The following is a 21,302-nucleotide window of genomic DNA, read 5'->3' on the forward strand; positions in this document are numbered from 1 at the left end:
AGGTTAAAAAAAACCCCGCAAACAAACAGCTGACACGTATATTTCAGGATGACAATTCCAGCTATGAGTACAAAAATAAGATTTAATCACGACGGCTTTATTTATTTTTTTGTCGATTAGCCTAGCCTAGCGAAGCGGTCGTATCCGACGCACGTTAATAAAAGGCGTCATCGGAGACGGCCGGTGGGATTTAAACTTTTTAACAGCCGTTGTTTTTTGAGGCGTTTTGGGGCACGTGGTTTGGAAGGCGTGAGGTGGGTCTGGTCACAGCCCACAAGTGGACGAGGGTACAGTGGTATGGAGGTGGATGGGGGGGGGGTGGGTGAGCATGTAAGGGGTAGGATGTGTGTGATTGGGGTATAACCGATGGTGGGCAAAGAACAGGGAGGGAACATGAGAAAGAGTGTAATTACAGAGCTGGGTGAGACCCCTCTATACTGGAGTCCGGGGTGGGGGGGGGGGTTGACGGAGAGATGGGGAGAGGGATTTGGGGAAGAAGGGGGTAAGGGGGTCCTGCTCAGGTGTCTTATGAAGGTTTCCAGATGGTTCTTTTTGGTCTTGATCTTATCTGGTGTGTTGTCCTGGGCTGGGCTACAGAGGGGTCTAAGCTGAAAACTGCCCCCACCCCATAAAAATCAGTTTCTTATCCTCTCCTCAACCTCGGGCTCTGCTGCTATACAGTTAGCATCTCTCTTTCACATCTTCTTCTATCGCTCCTCCTCTTCTCCCGTAGGGTACATCCCTGCACATTAGGCACTGCATAAGAGAGAAGGATCAGGAGAATGACCATGAATTCACTGCCATCTCTTCTCATTCCTGAGCGGAGAAGGCCCTGTGATTGGACACGGAAGTCACATGACCATAACACAAGGGGCTGATGGGATAGAGAGGGAGAGGGGTCGGGTGGCGGGGCAGGGGAACCTGGGGGGTTCTGTTTTAGGCTTGTGCTGCAGAAGTGAAGGAGCCAAGCTGAGGGAGAACGGTCATGATCACGACCTCACTTCCGGGGTCACTGCGAACAACCAATCAGATTACAGCGCACGGCTCCGAGGGTTCCCAGACCCAGCACCCATCCCTCCAGATCGCAGGGTTGTACAACTGACATCAATTACGACTCCGCAATCAGCGCAATGTTTATTCACGTGAGCGGTGTGCACGGGCACAATGCTAACCTTTTATCTCCACAAACCATCCGTGGACGTGCAACGCTAGCCTTATCGACGCTAGCCGTCCGTAAACGCCGCGGTCGCGGTCCTTATCTACGCGAACGCAGAGCGCCGCGGTCCGTTCCACACCGGTCTTTCATCGCGCTGGAATGTCTGAGCCAGTCTTCCCCTTTTTATTTACATACCCCCCTACCCCCGTACGGTAAACCCCAAAGTACCGCAAACGAGTCGATGCACATCTCAGGCCTCGGGCCGTCCGTCTGTCCGTCCGTCTCTGTGTTCCGGGGGGGGAAAGGCCCAAACTCCCCGTCCGCACAGGAGAGAGAGCGTGAGAGACTGTCTTTCCCCACCGCACGGCATGGCCAGGCCACAAAAGGCCGCAGCAAAGCAAAATGTCTTTGCGATGTTGGGGGAAATGGCCTGATGGGAATTGTAGTTCAGTGCCAAATAGCCACTGCCCGCACTCCAGCATTGAAACAGGAGGCGTGCAATTTCGGCGACCAACACCAGAGAAATAAGCCTAGATCTGCGAGGAGTCAGTATGGTAGACTGCCATGCACAGGGAGGGAGAAGGAGAGAGAGAGAGAGAGAGGGAGGGAGCGAAAAAATGTTCCGGCTCAATGAAAAATATTTGGGAGATTTGTAATTAAGATTGGAGTTAACTGTGTTAAAACGGAGGGGACCGAGGTCACTTCTACACACGGCACGCACACGCAGGCTGACGCCCCGCCCTCTTCCGTTTATGAAAAGCATGAATTTGTGAGAACCAGCCTCCTCCTGTCCACCCTGACAGTAGGATGTCCAGGGGAACATGTTAGAAGTGATAAAGCACTTATCAGACCCAGCCAAACCCACTGACTTTTAATAAGCACAGAGAGTGTTCTAATGGTGGAAAAAAAACCCTATAAAAACTCAGGGAATGAGTTTGGTTGGACACAGTAAACATTTAAGTCTCTGATACGGAGTGTGCTTTTTTAGGTACCATAGTGCACAATTGCAGGGATTCGTTTTTCTAAATCTTTCCAGGTCGTTCCAGAATCTTTCCAAATAAACGCAAAGATCCAAACTGACAAACAGGTCAGAGATACGGATTCAGGTGAGACCACTTCACACAGAAAACCCCCAGCTTTTCCTTCAAGCTTCCTCGCGTTACACACGAAAGGTCTTCTGTTCCTGTAAATCGCCTCCGCGTGTGAAATAACATACGCGTAGAACCCGTGTTCAGGTGTCTCAAGACTTTTATATATATTTAAAAAAAGCAAAATAAAAACAGAAAGCCAAGTGAATTGCATGTTTAACTGGGGGGGGGGTACCCGTGATCTGATTGTTTATTTTACTGTTTACTGTTCTGGAATTTTTCTGCATAGTAGTCCAAGAAAGGAGGGACTATCTATGGGGTGTGGTAGAGACATGGGACAAGGGGGAACAGCTGAACACCCCCCCCCCCCACACCCCCTCCCCCACCCCCACTGGGACATAACATAAATTACTCCAAAAATAAATACATTAATACAGTGGAATGAGGGAGAGATAATGAACCAAGATCATACGATACTGTGCGTGTGTGAGTGTGTGCGCGCGTGTCTGTGTGTGTGTGTGTGTGTGTGTATGTGTGTGTGTGTGTGTGTGTGTGTGAGAGAGTGTGTGTGTGTGTGTGGACAACCCCAGGGTCAGGACGGGTTCTTTGCATACTTCAGGGAAGTGGACTTTTTAAAGAGAGAAAGGGAGGGGGGGGGGAACATTTGACTCTTTCCTTCTGTTCATACAGAAGAAGTAGAGAAGAAAGAAAGAAAGAAAGAAATAAAGAGGGGGAAATGAAGGGAGTGAAACGAGCCAATCAAAGGCACTGCTTTAATAACTCTGGCATAAACAGCTTTGCCACAAGCATTCTTCCACACGCAGGGCTAAGGCAACTGGGCCCCGTCCCGCAGCGGGGCTGTTTCTCCTCCGCTCACTTTTCGCAGATTTAACGGGACGCGCTGCGCGGGCCAGGGCGGGGTCCTGGCTTCAGCGTCGCCCCGCGGCTCACCTGCGGTTAAACCGGCTCTGACAGCGCGTCTCGGCCCCTCCCGAAACGCATTTAGGCTCGCCCTGTATCACATTAGCGCTGAACGTCTTCCTGCGCGCGCAGCCTCAGCACCGAACCTCAGCTTCTGACGCTGAGTGCAGACCCTCAACGCCGTATTCTGAGCACGAAACTGAACATACGAACGATCTTTTTTACTGTACTGCACACTGAAGACGCCCTCAACTTATCCCATTAAATTAAATTACACTTTATTACATTACATCCTATGATATTGCATTCCGTTCACTCAACAATCGTTCTTGTGCAGAGAGACTTTCCGTGCCAGAGGACATGAGAATAGCCACTTTCGCGAGTAGCAGTGCCAGACCTTGGCTAGCCGCATTCCCAGACCAGTGCTCGCAAAAGCAACATCGCTAAACCACTAACTGCAGGTTAACCGCGCCAGCCTAGAGCCATAATCAAAATGGCGGGTGCACACAGGCGACAACGCTTCCAAAGCGCAGAGAACCTGAACACTGATGGTGGAAACAGCATGTAGATCCACCTGAACGCAGTGGATCGACTCAAACCCCAGAGTTCTCCCTCTAAGGACCCCCCCCATTCTTCCCCACCTTTGACCATCCAGCACCTCATTTGCTGGGACCCCTAAAAAAATGCATTGCTAGCCCTCCCAGACACCACACACAGAAAACCCCGTTACCCTTTAAGCTCTGGTTCTGTTTGCCCCACACAGCTCAGAGTTTTCACCGCCAGGACCCGTCTCCCTCCTCTTACGACGGCCGGGGAGGAGGTGTTTCCCCCATTTGGGTTTTTGTGGCGGACAGGGGGGGGGGGGCGAGGGAGGGGGGCGGCGCCACGGGCCCAGGACACTGGCGGGATTGTGGGAAGTCGCGGGCGATTCTGACGGGTGCTGAGGGACGGGCCGACAGGCTGCACGCGCAGTCCAAATGGGGGGGGGGGGGGGCGCAGGGGCAGGGGGCACAGTCAAAGCCCTCATTGATGCTGGGTGGGATCTCAAAGGTTTTGGGCCAGATTCGTCCCCCCCAAACGATTCCTTCAAAGGATGGCGCAGTGCCCGGCCTGATAAGACGAAAGGCCTTGCAGAAGATTTGATAACCCCACCCTGACAGAGAACTATAAGGGGGGGGGGGTGGTCCCGTTTCAGTCGCTAAACGTCACTGCTATCACAAACAGGTCACCCTAAACAACATCATATCTCTGCGGGATTCTGGCATTCTCCTGATGTTTAAAGTTTGCACATCTATGACCGAAACAAGGGGGGGTGCAAACCGTCAATAATACAAAACAGCCGAACAGCCGCTGAAACCCCCCCCCCCGGGAAATGATAGACCATTCTGCTGTATGACATCACTGCAGCCCAGTAAACATTAACCAATGAAGACAGTGATGACAGGGCATGATGAGGTCATCGTGTTGTACGCGGGTTTGAAAACTAACTTCTAATTTTACTGTTCACAACTTAACGTTGTGTTTAAATAGCAATACCACTATTACAAATACTCACCGTATTAGTAGCGACAACGCATCATGTGCCCATTTGTGGCTGCAGACATAAGTGCATTATGAATGTTCATGCAGCATTTATGAAGGGCTTATGAAGGAGCCATGTAGCTCTTATGAAGGACCACTCATAGAAAGCGTTAGCCACGACTGCAACATCTGTTGCTCAATTATGTCAATCAGCTTCATCCTCGGCCCATTTGCGCAGTTACGAACGTGTGCGCATTTGTTAACGTCAAACTGCAGCTGGAGAATGTTGCCCTTAACGAGGGAGAAAGAAGTTATGATATTGTAAAAATCTGGTAAAGTAGCCATGTTAAGTTCTAATTATTTGAACTTCCCCCTGGAATGAGTGGACTGTTACATAATAACAGCAAGATGAAAGGAACAATTAGACTGAAATTAAACGGTATCGGAGCTGTAAAGCGTTACCGCAGGCTATACTTCTGGCCTGCGCACGAACGAAACTTAAAAAAAAATTTTTTTACCGTATCTGCATCATATGATGGATGCACGTGCGTGGATATGAAAGCTTACGGCTATTTAGCTAATTAGACCAATCAAGCCATGGACATTCGCTGGACCTGAAATAAAGCACACGTGCTGCCCTCCAGGAATTCAGTTTGACACTATTAAAAAATAAATAAATAAAAAGTTTCAATGAGTGGAGCCGCAGCTGAAGGAATGCATAACCGTGCAGTAAAAATCAGATTATAATAAATAAATTTTTAAAAATACAAAATTGAGCCGAAGCAGAGCATAATGGTGTTTCTGAGCGAGAGCGAAAGCAACGCAACCCGGCGCACCTGCATCTCCCTCCTCTCAACATAATTAAGTTTGTCACTTGCGATCGGCTAATTAAACCACAACCTTCCGCTAATGTTTCCATTCTGCTTTCTTCTCTTTCAAAAAATAAATAAATAAATAAAATAACGACTCACGCGTCTCTCTTTATCTTTTGGGGGCGAATGCAGGGTGAAACCGCGTCTGCCCGGTGCAGGAATCAAGAGAAGAGACAGACGAAGCTGATCCGTAAAACGCGCGCACTGCAGTGATCACTGATCACCGGCGCGTGCTTTCAGTCTCGCGACGTCATAACATCACCTGTTTACCTGTTTTATTCTAGTCCTTTTCCTGCTGTACAGCGAGGAGCGCGAGATGCGCCCGTGAAGACTCATCTTTAACACAAGCCTTCTTGACGAATTTGCAAATGTTAATACAATTATTCTTCACGCAATTGTTCAGTCATTTAAAAAAAAAAAAAAAAAAACAAAAACATTTCCGTGCATATTTGTACTGGCTTTTGGCAGCTGTAGAAAACAAATAGGCCTGGTTCTGCCCAACCCACCCCACCCCACCCCACCCCACCCCCTCTTTGATATGCACCCAAATGAGCATATTTATGACTCCTTTCCATAGCAGCCTACCCAGTTTTATAAATCACTTGCACACTAATACTGTCAAACACTAATTAGAACATTGTTTTATCTTTTGATGTAGACGAGATTATTTGACAGGCATCACAGCTTGATGAATATCTCCAAGATCTCAGTGATTATAAACTTACAACTTTTACCACAAATTTACTGTTAATTCTTTATCCTGGGATGTAAAGTGGCTCCAGCTGTGCAGCACCATTAACACACGTGAGAACACTTACAGGCTGTGAAAACGAGTCGATAATGAAGCTGATAGGCATAATTAATCAATGGCCGATCGAGTCGGTCAGAGCAGCTGGTGGAGATCCCCGGGTTTGATACGTTCACGGTGACCGAAGCGCGCCTCGGAATTCTCCGAACTCCAGCGTTCCGAATTCCGTGAACCCGGCACCCCGTTTGCGCATGGAGGGCCGGCCAGTAACCCCTTTCCTCCGGGGGGGGGGGGCCTCACACCCAGGCTGCCAGGAGCTGTTTATTTTTCAGAGGGGGAAGAATGTGTGAGAGCCGGGGTCCAGTCGCTAAACGCTGCGGTTTTCCAAAGCTAACTTTAATAAGGAGCCCGATGAGAGACGAGGACGGAGGGGGGGGGGGGCACAGGACTGCTCGCCGCCACCCAGGGACCAGACAATGAAGAGAACCCCCAACCCCCCCTCCCCACACATCAAATCCAACCCCCACCCCAGCCACTTTGCCCCCCAGGACGGGGGAAAGGATCCGTACCCTTCCCCAACCGACACCATTAAGAGGGTCCGAGAGAGGCACAACATGGCCGACGACACGAAGGCCCCACCCACACGTGAAAGGCCCCTATAGAAAGCTCACTGTAGGGAAGATGCCAGACAGGCACTTTACAGAAGAAAGTGCAGGGGGAAAAAAACGTCAGTTTAGTCTAGTTTAGAGGCGCTGAGATGCTGACAATGTGGCAGGGAAGCATGTGTGCATGTGTGTGCGTGTGTGTGTGTGTGTGTGAGGGGGTGCAGAACAGAGGAGGATAGGCTCCCACTGCTCAAGTCTGTTTCCTCAAAGTTTTGGCCTCTAGGCCTACCTAGGGAGTTTTCTCCTGCCTCTGTCACCCATAGGCTGGCTTTGGGGGGGCGTTAGGCCCAGGACATGCAGTGAAGCCCAGTGTGACAAATAACTCCCCACGGCCCCCCAGATATCAGCGGACGGCGAAGCGCGAAACACGCAAACAGGGGTACGGTCAGACCCCCCCGTAAACAGACCCGCTCTCGACTCCCATCCCCACAGACAGATTAGCCCACTTACAAACTACAGTGCACTGCACTCACGTACTCTCCATCTGCAGAGCTGGACAAAACTGGCTCAACGGTGAGTATGTGAATGTGCCTCGTGTGTTCATTATTTCTGACACAATATGCGAATGACTGAAGGAAAAGGGTAAAGATCCAATGCGACACACTGTCCCCCTGCAGTCGAAGGTGAGGGAATGCGATCTTTTCATGCGGAGAACTCATTAAATACTAGATTATCCTCACAGGGTGTGTTTACGTTCGACTCTGTAGTCCAAATCCCAATTTAATCTCTACATGTCAGCATGGGCTGAAAAGATATAACCTTATTGTGTCAGTAACCGCAGTCTTATCCACACGCTTAGAGTGGGTTAGAACGTCAGAACGTGCCTCTCCATCTCTCTGTTAGGGGAGGGGGGGATTCACTGTCATTCTGTGATTCTGGCCAGTACCCCTCGACTGGAGAGGGGGCTATGAAAAAACACTGCTGCTGCACTCCTCACCCCCCGATCCCCAAACCGGTCCCCCCCCGTCCCCCTCCCCGAAGCCATCCCCACCCGATTCCCCACAAAAATTATTGCTACCCTAAAGAGTTAAGTGAGATTGTAAAATCCCAAATAAATTCCAAGTGTAGAAACCAGGTTTTAAAAGCTGCTGTCTCTCCCCTGTAGTCCAGTGTGGTAAAAAAAGACGGATGATTACCCTTTAACACTTTCTCCCCGCCTCACGCGTTGGGGAGGATCTAACCTCTCAGACATTATGAGGATTTACTCCAGACTCCCCCGGGCCAGAATACTACCCTCAGTGCCAAAGGCCAAGGAGTATTTATGAGAGACTTTGAGGAGGTGGGGCGATCTGGCCCCCATCAACCACCCCAGACACACATACCTTAAACACAGCAGTCAATCACCCTGTTCCCCTCTTGTGAAGCAGTCTTATGGAGGGAGATAAGGTAATCCCGCTACTCCTCTCCCACAGTAATTTAATCGCGATCGTGCTAACGAGCTAACGTGCTAACGGACGGTGCGCGTCCCCGGTGAGCAGCGTTTCAGCCCCTCCGACCCCCAGTTTGCTCCGCTCCAGGCTGGTGGGGTCATGCCCAAAACAGCAGGTTCGGGCAACAGATCCGAGAACTACACAGCCAGTTGAACGCAAGGAATCGGACGCAGCGAATCAAGCAGCGCAGTCAGAGAGACAAGCAGGACCAGCGTGTCCCTGTGCTGCTGTAAGGGGTCAGTGCTGCACAGCACAGAGACTGGGAGGCAAGGAAAACTCCCTCTGAGCCATCGCAAACACTGGGTCCTGCAAGCATGCAAAACACTCAGTGAAAACATGCATTCATATGGTACTAAATGGAGAAACAAGATAACACACAAACACACACAACAGGACAGTGAGAGAGAGAGAGGGGGAGGGGGAGGAAAAGAGAGAGAAAAAGAGGAAAGGAGAGGAAGGGGGGAGAGAGAGAGACGGAGGGGAGAGAGGTGCTTGGCACACACTTCAGTGGGTTTATTTTTACAGCCAAAAAAAATATTGTTGCAGTGAATTTGTCGTCACGGACTTTCAGGTGGCCCACACACAAACACGCACGCGCGTGCAAAAGCAAACACATACGCTCACACACACACACACACACACACACACGCTCACACACACACACACACACGACGCATGCCCACACACGCACTCAGAGGTATGTACATACACACACACTCACACACACATGCACCTCAAGCCTGCACACACAAAAACAAACACAAACACACACCTGTGCACACACACACACACACACACACACACACACACACACACACACACACACACACACACACACACACACGTGAATGAATAATTAAATCCTTAATTCACATTGCTGACCAGACTTCAGCACAAGTGATGTTTGAAGCACAGGAACAGGAAGAAAAGAAATAAAGAAAGAAATAAAAAAACAAAAAGATCTCCCATCCACTCCAGCCAAGCATTCGGAACGCTTTACCTCTTCCTGTGGAAGTTAAGAGAAGAGAAAACAGAGTTGTTCTGAGGAAGAGCGAGCCTAATAACAGCGGATCACCGGGAGAACGGAGACGTGGCGGGAGAGAGGGAGAGAGAGAGAGGGAGAGAGAGACAGTGAGAGAGAGAGAGAGAGAGAGGAGAGAGAGGAGAGAGGAGAGAGAGAGAGAGAGAGGAGAGAGAGAGAGGGAGAGGAGAGGAGAGGGAGATGGAGAGGAGAGGGAGAGGGAGAGAGGAGAGAGAGAGAGGAGAGGAGAGAGAGAGAGAGGAGGTGAGAGAGGAGGAGAGAGAGGAGGAGGAGAGGAGAGAGCCACCCGTGTGGTTTAGCGGCTTTGTGGAGCTGTAATTACGTGGCGGTCGCCGGTCTGGAGCGGAGAGACCGTCTAAACCCCCCCCCCCCCGTATTAAAACCATCTGCCCCCAACTCCCCGAGTCCCCTGCCATGAGCGCGCTGGAGCTACGCAATGAGAGCAGCTACAGCTAACACAGCTAACACAGCTAACACAGCTAACACAGCTAAAGCAGCTAACACAGCTAACGCAGCTAACACAGCTAACACAGCTAACACAGCTAACACAGCCAACGCAGCTAACGCTAAGCTAGCAGCTAAAGCAGCTAACGCAGCTAATGCAGCTAACACAGCCAACGCAGCTAACGCTAATCAGCTAAGCAGCTAAGAACGCACCGCTAAAGAAGCTAAACACAGGCTAACAGCAAAAGCTAAAACGACTAAGTAGAAAGGCTTGTATATTTACGTATGGTTCAGGTTCCATTCATTAATGACACCCATTAAAATTGATGTCTGGTGGAAAAGTGAGAACAGAAAAGCTGGTGGAAAAGTAATAAAGTAATAAACACTGAAACCCATGAAGGCAAAAACTAAAGTAGCAAACCATTAAACAGTTTATCATCAGAGGTGCAAAGTTTAGGGTGTGTGTGTGTGTGCATGTGTGTGTGTCGACCTGTGTGTGAGTGTCCGTGTGTGTGTGCGTGAGTGTCCGTGTGTGTGTGTGCGCATGTGTGCATGTGTGTGAGTGCCCGTGTGTGTGAGTGTCCATGCATTCAGTCTAACAGGACCAGCTAATCAGCTCACAGCTCCCAGTTCTTTCACCTCATTGTGCGGGGAACGCAGGGTTCTTGTGTCCACACTGAAAGGACCCGCTTTCATGAGAGCGGGGGGCCGACTGGGAGTGAGGGGCCCCCGTGTCTGACAGCAGTGTCTGTAAAAGGACCTTTCTATACGGCCCCGACCGGACAAGAGCCTCCGTTCTTCTGCGTCTACGTGGGTTTGTCTCTTAATTAACAGGGCTGCTGGGGGGTGGAGCCAGGGGGGAGTCTATCAAAAGTGGGTCTATGAATACCCCCCCCCCACCCCACACACACAATCCCCCGTGCCTGCTTCTGTCAAGCCCCCCAGTCTTGCCCCCAGCACCCCGCTCCACAACTGACTGTCCTCTGGGTCCAGCCAGGAGATACCAAAAATAGGGACAAGACAGTTCTTTCACCTAGAAGGAAACAGAGAGGAGCTCCACCAATCACAGAGAGCGCTGGTAACAACAGTGATTCCGGAAGCGTGGTTACAAAGTGTCCACCTGCCACCAATGGCATTGCTCCACTGTTTGTTACGAATGCACTCTGTGATTGGGGGAACCCTTCTCTGTTCTGTTTTGGTGACATCATGACTGTCTTAGTCCCCATTTTATTCATCGTAATCCAGCCAGTATCCAGCAGGGGGTGCTGGTGAGTGATTAAACACTGCTGGACTGAAAGCCACAGTCAGTACAGACACGGTCCCGATTCAGTACCAGACTGTGGGGCCCGTCCACGCCCTGTAAGACAGCTTTAACAGGACGAGCTTCCCCTCCACCAAAACATCCGTTATTTTGTCTGCACAGGCCGCTCGTCCCGACTAGAGACTGTGGGCACGCACTGGCCCCGGTGACCTGCTGCTCCTGAACAGGTTTGTTGGTTTTGGGGAAAGAGGCTCACGGTGGCCCCCCCGCCCCCCAAGCCCCAGCTGTAAGACATTTCCCCCCGAGGTGCTGGGGCTCGGAGCTCCTGATCCCCCAGGCCTGAGGGGGGGGACTCTTATCTGATGAAGGCCAGGCAGCCAGAGAGAAGGGGTAAGAACCCCCCCGACCACCCACGGCCTGAAGGGGCTCCAGTGCACCACACACGCAGGGTGTGTGTGTGTGCGCGCGCGTGCATGAGTGAGCAATGTGTGTGTTTGCATGTGTGCACGTGTGTGCGTGAGTGAGCGATGTGTGTGTGTGTGTGTATGTGTGCGCGAGTGAGCGATGTGTGTGTGTGTGTGTGTGTGCGAGCGTGTGCGCGAGTGAGCAATGTGTGTGTGTGTGCGAGTGAGTGATGTGTGTGTGTGCGCCAGTGAGCGATGTGTGTGTGTGTGTGTGTGTGTGTGTGCGAGTGAGTGAGTGTGTGTGTGTGTGGGTGCATAGTGCGGTGCGGTGTGTGTGTGCGCGAGTGAGCGATGTGTGTGCATGCATGATGCATTTCACAGGAGGTGGAGATGCTTCATACAGAAATCAACACCCCCCCCCCCACCACAATCCACAACCCACGACTGAGGTGCGTGTGTGTTTGTGCGTTCAGTTTGTGCGTGTTAATGAGTATATTCATGAGTGTGTGTCTGTGTGTATTTGTATGTGTGAACACGTGTTTGGATGAGTGTGTCTGTCTGTGTGCGTGCATTGACGCGTGGGTATGGGTGCATGTTTGTGTTTGTGTTTGTGCGCGTGCATGGATGTGTAAAGGAAGTATTCTGTTACAGGAAATCACACGACTGTCACCCCTCCCCTAAAATCAGGTTTCAGTGATAAAGAACAGGTGTCCCGACCAATGCCAACCACCGCCCCCACCCCTCGCCAACCCCCCCCCAAACCCCCACTCCGGATGAGCGATTTAAAAATATAAAAACAGCTTCAAATTTTAAGACCCCTTGCGCAAAAGCAATTAAATATACACTCCAGGGGCTGGTGATGACTCTTCCTGTACGGGCCCTGTTCTGGTACATGAATGGGCCCCACAATCAGGCATGCTCCAATCCAGACCAGCGATGCAAGAGCCCCAAAGGGCAATGTACAGCGCCCCCTGAGGGATGGGAGGAGTTATGTAATGAGAACGTCTGGCAGGGAGAAAAGACGACATTATTTAACTATACGCCCCCTATAAACCTGCAGGGATGAAACCATGCGTTTGAACACCGGCAGATCTGCACACTGTGGCGTCCACGGAGAGAAGCACCGGGTCTCTCTCACGCAGCCAGGCCTGCACTGAAACTGATTTACTCTGATTGGATAATTGACTTGACCGTGTTCCTCTCCGTGAACCCAAACCCTGAGCAGGCCAGACGATGGGACGGGCTCCCCCTTGTTGGGTCTGGTTTTAACACAAACATTTCTTCCCATATTGCATCCACAGATTTTTTCCTTGCCACCGTCTCCCTGGACTTGCTTTCCTGTGGATTTACGGCTGGGGTCTGCTGTGCGTTGTGATAAAAAACATTTTTATTTGATTTGATACTCGGTCACGATTGGTCAAGGTGACTTCGAGGACAATTTAAAATCATTTGTAACTGGTTTGGAGGTCCAATTAGGTCCCCACACGCACACACATGCCAATCATCACAACGCCATCGAACACATCAGGGCAAGTCCAGACAAGCGTAGCGAAATGCAACTTCAGAATTTCCCAGCATCCTCTGGGCCCCAGCTCTCCCTGTGACCTCCCCCCCCTCCACACACACACACACTGGTGACTGACGTGTATCTCAATCCAGGCGGCCCTTCCTGTCATATTTCTGGGTAATGTATGTAGGCTCTTCAATCCTCACCGCGTTATAAATAGGCCGCCACAGCGTGGCTGGACTAATGGGGGGGGGGGGGATGGGGGGAGGGGGGGGGGGGTGTGGCGGCTTTTTAACACGCTGAAGTGAAGAAGAAAAAGACCACTGAACAGCCCCCATGGCCGCTGAGCCACTTCCACTTTCCAGTAACATTCGGTATGCACTTATCGTACGTCGCTTTGAATAAAAGCGTCTGCCAAATAAATGTGATGTGATGTAGAGCAGCAGAAAGCAGTGTTATGTCAGAGACCCAGCGTCCAGTAAACTCATGCCCACCTTTGGAATTCTCTCTGAGAATGACACTTCCTGCTTTACCTTCACTGTTTTTAAAAAAAAAAATTATTTTCATTAGTATTTCACATCATAGAGTGGTGAAAAGGTGCTCAAACAGCCAAAAGAAAGATTTTCTTTCTTTGCTTTTTCTCAGTTTATCCAAATGCAGAATGAGCCTCTTGCAAACAGGACCCCATCCCCTAGGGGGCGCCACTGAGACCGGTCTGTAATAACAAGCTCTGTGCATCGGTTTTTAAAGCTGAAGCTCCTCTCTCTCTTTCTCTCTGATCCTGTCTCTGGGTGCCACCCTGAGCCTCAGGTTACAGGTGGCATCTGCAGCGGCTAAATGGAAAAAGTCTCACCTTACATCCAAGCGCAAGAGAGGAGACTCATTCAGCACCTCAAAGGCCCACGCTCTCAATAAATATCCCTTTCTCTCTCCCTCTCCCCCCCTTTCTCTCTCCCTCTCGCTCTCTCTCTCTGTCCTACTCTAACTCTCTCCCTATCCCTCCCTCCCTCGTTCTCTTCCTCACCCTCCATCTCATGCTCTTTCCTCTCCCTCTCTCTATCCCTCTTTCGCTCTCTCCCCCTGTTCCTCCCTCCCCCTTTTCTCTGTCCCTACATCTCTCTCCCTCTCCCTCCCATACACACACGCATAAACACGCACACACACACGCACACACGAGCACACAGTCCTGTTCAGTCTCTCTCTCACGCACACACACACACACACGAAGTCCTGAACAGCCTCATGCTAAGCTACACTAATAATGATTCCATAAAGCTCATTACACACAGACTGACAGCGATCCCCAGTAATAACCTTGCAGGTGTCCCTGATTAGGCCCGAGGTGGACCCCTCGCACCGGCTCGATCCGGGGGAAATACTTTCCAGAACATTCTGATAATAACATGCGGATAGCTAAGGCCCACAAATCTGCGTGAAAGCAAAGTACTTCCTGTGTTCTCAGAGAGAGAGAGAGAAAAAAAACATTTTAACAGTGGCAATCACAGAGGGCTATAAATTTCACTTTTTCAACATTATTTTTTTACAGTATGAAAAGAGAAGAAGGGGGGGGGGGGGGGAAAAGCTTCTGTGGTAAGAGAACTTCAACAGACCAGAAAACCTCAGCAGCATCCTGGCTTTCCGAGTTCCACATGTTGATGTTATACTGGCTTCTTCCTGTTGATAGAATTCCCTGTCAATGCCTTGGCTCTATCCTACAGTCTACAGTCTACCCATTACACCACTGGGTCTCCAGAGTGGGCTCTGGCTCAGTTTAGGGTGAACCCAGAGTCTGTGATCTCCCAGCACGGGAGGGAGAGGGATTCACTCTTTATGTTCTTGACAGGCAGAGATACACGAGAGATGTCCGGTATTCTTGGGGTACCTTTGTCCCTCCAGAACGATGAACGGTCCTCAAACATACACGGAGAGGGAAGCAAACGCTCCCCTGGCACAAGAACCCGACAGGGGCGCATGAACGGGACAGGGGCGCAGTGAACGGGACAGGGGCGCAGTGAACGGGACAGAGGCGGTGAAGCACGGCAGGCCCTGAAAGAGCTGGGGCGTGCCGGGGGACCCCGAGCTCCTCCATCAGACAGGCTCAATAAAACCAGCACTTCACACAACACAAAGGGGGCAGGTCCTATAGCATGAAGAGGCAGTGGCAAAGAGGGGTGTGTGTGTGTGTGTGTGTGTGTGTGTGTGTTATTTGTATAAATTCAATGGGAAGGGCTCAATGCCCAAATACCTCCTCCCCACCCCATGTCCCAGCCTTGTGTCTCACCCCTCCCCACACTCCCCCCATCCCCCCCTACAGCAAGTACAGGCAGTCCCCCCAGCAGCACCCGCTCCTAATAGCGAGAGCTCTGCACGCAGTGGTGGTGGTGGGGGGCGGGGGGGTTCTGTCGATCACAGCGCACTTGGGAGCGCTCTCTCTAACTCTCGGGTTCAGCGCAAGCGAGAACACCGTTACCCTCGGCAACACGGGTCACAACAGCAGGTGAACCGTGTCCAGGGCAGACACAGTTACGCCTGCACACTTTGGGTCGAGGGGCAGTGGGGCACACCCCAAGGACGGTTCTGAGCCAGTGTTCTAGAACTACGCTGCGCTTTCAGTCGCCGGTAGCGACTGTGACATCAGCATTAGAATGTTCCGTCATGAACATTCTAATCACACATTTGTGACCTCACGCCTTAAAAGGGTTGAATAAACTGATCTGACGTGCAGTGTCATCAGCACTACAGCAGGTAGAAACAAACAGTGAAATAAATGCCCCCCACCCCCCAGCACCCCAGGGCTAGAACTGTGGCCTTTCCCCAGTCATGCATACACAGGTCTTCATGCCTCATCTGTTAGAGCGTTTTGGGAACCCCCCGCAGAGAACGAGACAGACGCAATGATAAAACGCGTCCATAAAAAAACCCGTCTATTAAATGCCTTCCAGTTTGTTTCCCTGGTCTGGGCCCGCTCCGAAGCTCGGCCGCAGAGAGCACGCTCTCGCCCTGACCTCGGTCGCGGACGTCCGGCCGTCCGTTCGGCGAGGCGGAGGCATTCTGCTGGCTGCCCCGGGGGGGCGAGGCCAGCGCAGGACGGGGGCCCTGAACAAACACGCCGCGCCGTCTCCTCTGAGACAACACCACAGCGACAGAGCGAGCGCAGCCGGGGCGGGGAGCAGCGAGCAGAGCTAGCGCAGCCGGGGACAGGGAGCAGGGCTAGCACAGCCGGGAGCAGGGAGCAGAGCTAGCGCAGCCGGGAGCAGCGAGCGCACGACAGCTCATCTTCATCCTCATCATCACCACCACCATCCTCATAATCATCACCACCATCACCGTTATCATCCTCATCATCAGGACTATCAACAGTACAATCACTTTTTTCATTTCCAGCTCTAATGTGCAAACACAGAGCTTGCTTAATCTGCAGGGAAAACTGAAGCATTTATTTCAGAAACAAGAAGCAACCCAGGGAATTAAACTGAAGGCCTACAGCACTAACGATCACACAACGTCTCCATCGGTAAAGAATTCCCCGTAAAAACTCAGCCTGATTAAATGTGATGAATCAGCAGACCAGCCTTCCTGTTCAGAGTATTATACCAGCAGAGCAGTCAGGACAGAGGTAAATCTCTAAGGCACAGGTGACGCACCTGGTGGACAGGTACAGTCTGGGCCCACGTCCCTCGCCGTCCGCAGTTTGGGCATCACCTCGTTGAGCCGCTGTGGAGTCCGAGAGGGGACAGGTCAGTCAAAGAGCAGAGTGTTCATGGGTTCAGAACTCATGCATGTCAGTCATCGTCCTCTCAAAGGCTACGATTCGTTCTCCGGCAGGTTAGATGAGCACACACCAAAACACACGCACACACACAAACATGCCCACAGAAATGCAGCTACACACAAGCTCTCTTACACACAGGACTGCATGTAAACAGCGTATACTCACATACAGAGATTCACATTTGTCTGAGCATTCATGCGTCCACTTAGTACATAATAGTTTTTCCATTACAAAATGCAGGGATAGAGGTTGGTAAACATGTCCATTTATACATGATGAGTGATAAACTTTTTTATTTTACTGCAAATGGTTTTTCACGTGTGCCCTGTGGACTATTTAATCTGAATTCAAGCAGAGAATATTAAGCAACTGAACACCGGAGAAATTTCTCATTAATAATAATTCGACTACTTCAAGGCTAAAATAATTGTTTTAACACCAGGAACATACAAATGATTGTTTGCTTTTCATGCGTGGATTATAAAATATGCAGCCAATAAAATAATACAAATACACAGTATAAATAAATAGTCCTATAGACTAAGCTTCACAAATCGCCTTATGACAAAATGACGCTAAAGTTGTTCGAACGGCCCGGTGCAAATCCACTGCGTTTCCAGCGTGCGCCTGCTCACGCGAGCGAAATTAATATAACACGCGGGGTCAATTTGTACTGACTACCATGAAGTGTTACCGTGCAAGCAAACGCGTAATGAAAACATTTGAGCTAAAACAAAATGATAATCATGTCACAGCATGTATAGCCTATTACAAAACCACAGAAGAAGGACCAAGTCACCGGTTTCTATCTTAAATATAAAACTTAACCCCAGCATCGGACACAAATGGTGTTTCGGAAATTTTATTGGGAAAAGTCGGTATTTATGACCTTTCTTTTATTGTCGTTGTAAACATTGTGTTATGTTTGTTCGGCATAGTACAAACGAGACATGAATGGCAACAACCCAGCGCATGAATCTGTGTAACTGGCATTCCGCTTAATTGAGACCAGAGGCGAAGTTCCCGTATCGCAGTAAGTTCTAATACGGGAAGCAGGCAGTCCGAACGTTATGTGAAGCGCGCTCAGTGGAGCGCTCACCGCGCGAGCGACGTCCCATGATTTAAAGCGCGGTCCGCTCTGTTCTGCCAGTACAAACTTCGAAGCAGCGTCTCCGCAAGGCTAGAATTCCTTAACAGAGGCTATATAAAACACAAGCGGTCGACTGCACGCAAATATATTACGCTGCACTGTAAATACACTTCTCCTTCACACGTTAAGAAAAAACGTGGGATAACTTGATGGGTTCAAGTTTAAAAGCAATCGCCATCAGTCTGTGGAAATCATATTTTTAAGACGTGAAACCATGCAAATTTGCCCACGTGAAATTGTTAAATTGCCCTCCCCATTTAAGCTAACCGTTGCCATTCATGTCTAACCTTAAAATGGCAATTCCATCTGAAATATGTCAAAGATAAGAGAACTCATTAAATAAATTGTGGAACCATAATTGACTGATAACTTGTTTCATGCAGCACAGCTTCCAACAACATTAACACACGTTCATCAACAGACGCATGTAAATCTGTTCACCTGCATGACTGCGTTGGGTACTGATTTAACCGATCAGTCATGCTTTATTAGTGCACAAGTTCTCAGAGCTGGCAGATCAAAGCAATTAACTTCTAAATAACGTCAGACTTACCTCCTGCAGGAGTTTTTCCATTGTGTTCCGAAACACAGGTAAAACAGTCCCGTCTTCACCCAGAAAAGAGGCTTCTGGGGGGTGAAAAACGGACTTTTTCTCCATCTCCAGCGCGTGCACTCTGAGTTCCAGTTGGGATGTTTTAAAACTCACCAAAAAGCAAACCGCTATGGAACTCACCGACAACATGAAACAAACGATTGTCGGAAGTGCCACTAGGCAACGGAAAATCATCGACCTGGGGGCACTTCGGTCAAGCAGTGCCTGGTTCTCTCCTTTACGGCTCCTCGTAGGATCCATCATGCAAATACACGTTTGGAACAGCCGCGGGCGCGGGTTCGCTTTGCTTAGAATATAGGTGTATTCGCAGGATACGTTTCTATTTCAAAGTTAAAGTGTTCGTTTGCAAGCTTCCAAATTCTGACACGGCCACGCAGTTCCAGCAAAGACCCCGGCTGTTGCACAATGTGAAGTTCAAACTATCCTGTCCAACTTGCAATGTACGCAGTAGCTGTGCAGCGAGACACAGCGCGCGCAGTGCACTTCTCCGAACCAACTCCAAGAAATCCGAATGCGTTTGAGTACAGCTACGCCCGCGCGCTCAGGTTAAAGCTGTCCCACTAACAGGCAAATGAAGCACGAGCCAGGAGTCAGTCAATAAACCTCGGAGAGTTCCAAGTTCGAGCAATGATGATGCACCCGGGGGCGGTGACCACGTGGGGAAACTTACTGCGATGTTAACGTGAGAATTTCAACGCGTGGGGATGTATTAACGTTTTAATACAACGTTCTGGTGTTAAACAAACCCCATATTTATCGCAAATGAATTCACAAGGTGTAGCACATATAAAAGAAATAGAATATTAAAATATACTTTCACCAATCTTGAGAAAGATTGAAGTGAAGTTTAAAAAAAAAACAATTGACATGGCTTAGCAGTCGATCTAAACGAAATAGCGATTGTTCTGATTTGTTCGTTGCTAGACTGTGGATACACATAAATTACCCATTCTGATTGCACAAACTGAAAATAAAAATTATCTGGCAAATAACTCAATGGAGTTACCCGAATGCGTAAAGACGTATATGTTTAAAAGCTGGAATTAAACGTTTTTCAGCGAACAAATAATTGCACGTGGACAACGAATTTCATATCGGAATGTTTCTTCATTATTTTTGCTCATTTGGGTTTTTTAAATTATATATTTGTACTTGATTTAAGCCTAAATCCACTTCATTTAAGTCCAAATTGCCCCCTTTCCCCAAAAGTGTTCCCGCAACCGAACTTAATAGGCTACATTTCGCAAATAAAAGCAGGGCGCGTGATCCACTTGCATTTCCATGGTCAACAAAGGTAGAAATGGAGAATCGGTCAGTAAGAGACTTTTTAACGCATTTCAATTTTTTTTTCAGAAAGATGGAAATTTAAAGAAAATTTATATTAAAAATAAAATTCGACTGTGTTTCTTTCTTAAGTTATCTGTCCTTGGTGCTGAATTAATGCGACGACTTTTTTAAATTCCTTTTTTAATTCCTGAGTATTTTAGAAATTCCTGTTCAGACAAAACGTCGGGCCCAGTCTTTAGTCCAAATTTGGATACATTAACCTTCGTACCTGGGAAAATGCAATTTATGAGGAACAATCTGGGTGTAGTGGAAGAAATTTGGCTACCTGTGGTTTTAATAAATTTTAAGATTCGGAGCAGTTACTCTAGCAAACAAGCTCAGATGTTATTCTTTCTTTTTTGTTTAAAACATTTTACACAAGTTCCGAATATAGCAACATCTGCTTTTTCTTTGTATTTTTTTTTTTTACACTTGTTTTATTGTTATCCTAAAGCACTTTGAAACTCTATAATGAAAAGCGCTTCCCAAAAAAGGTCAGTTAGAATAATAATTTATGGAAAGTAAACTATGCGTGACATTTGTAGACAGCGGGTACTCAATCTCTTATGCCTGAGAAATAACTCGTGTAATCGCTTGAGAAGAGTAGAACGCACAGTTCAATTGGTTTACTTCAACGAGGAACCGAGTAGGGCAATCTCCCATACAGCTGCATCAATTAGACTGACCCGACTGCTACACGGGTCGGTGTCAAATCTCCACTGAGCGACCCATAAATCCGGCTACAACATAAATCCTGCTCCAGAAATTTTTTTTTTTTACCCCACAAAAATGTTCGCCGTCGAGTACGGAAACGCGTTGGCAAGTGTCAGAGCAGCAGAGCGCGTTCTCTGGTTATTCCAGAAGCACGTGCAGAGGGGGGCGCTTTTGAAAAGCTATAATCGCAGACTCGTTTTTCTCAATCATCGGGTTGAGCAATTCCGAAGTGAACTGCTGACATTTTGTTGAACACGGGGTACTTTCATCGGTGCCGGCCAGACTCCAGGGGTTTCTCAGTTCCTGGTCTGAATATTTACCCACAGCAATGTTCATTACGTTTAGGACTGAATGGGTGAGGGGTTCAGGCAGAAACCTTGACTTCAGATCCTCTTGGGTAGTGTACATTACACATTTATCCCTACTTCGCGGAAAACTAGTTTAACCGTCATAAAATGTGTACTTTAAAATTTCGTTAGTTACATATTTACCAAATATGCTCGACAAATATTCAATGAAGCGGTCTTTGAAAACCACAGCTGTCATTTATAGTGATTTCCAGGAGGCGCGCGTCGCAATACTTTACACAGCTCTCTACCTCCACCTACTGATTACCTCAAGCTACTTCACCCGATTCACGCATTTAAGCCGCTTCATACACACTCCCC

The 21,302-nt window shown here is 49.1% G+C and overlaps 1 protein-coding gene across 1 annotated transcript; it reads right to left on the reverse strand.

Annotated features, from left to right (window-relative positions):
* Positions 1–6,432: 6,432 nt before the first annotated feature.
* LOC135249823 (collagen alpha-1(XXIII) chain-like) lies at positions 6,433–21,208 on the reverse strand. Its single transcript, XM_064325418.1, has 4 exons — positions 18,715–21,208; positions 18,535–18,608; positions 16,704–16,773; positions 6,433–6,623 (listed from the first exon to the last, which is right to left on the reverse strand). The coding sequence occupies exons 2-4, from the start codon at positions 18,553–18,555 to the stop codon at positions 6,442–6,444; spliced, it is 273 nt and encodes a 90-aa protein (XP_064181488.1). The 5' UTR covers positions 18,556–18,608; positions 18,715–21,208; the 3' UTR covers positions 6,433–6,441.
* Positions 21,209–21,302: the final 94 nt, after the last annotated feature.

This window comes from Anguilla rostrata, chromosome 3 (assembly GCF_018555375.3).
Source record: "Anguilla rostrata isolate EN2019 chromosome 3, ASM1855537v3, whole genome shotgun sequence".
Lineage (NCBI taxonomy): Eukaryota > Metazoa > Chordata > Actinopteri > Anguilliformes > Anguillidae > Anguilla > Anguilla rostrata.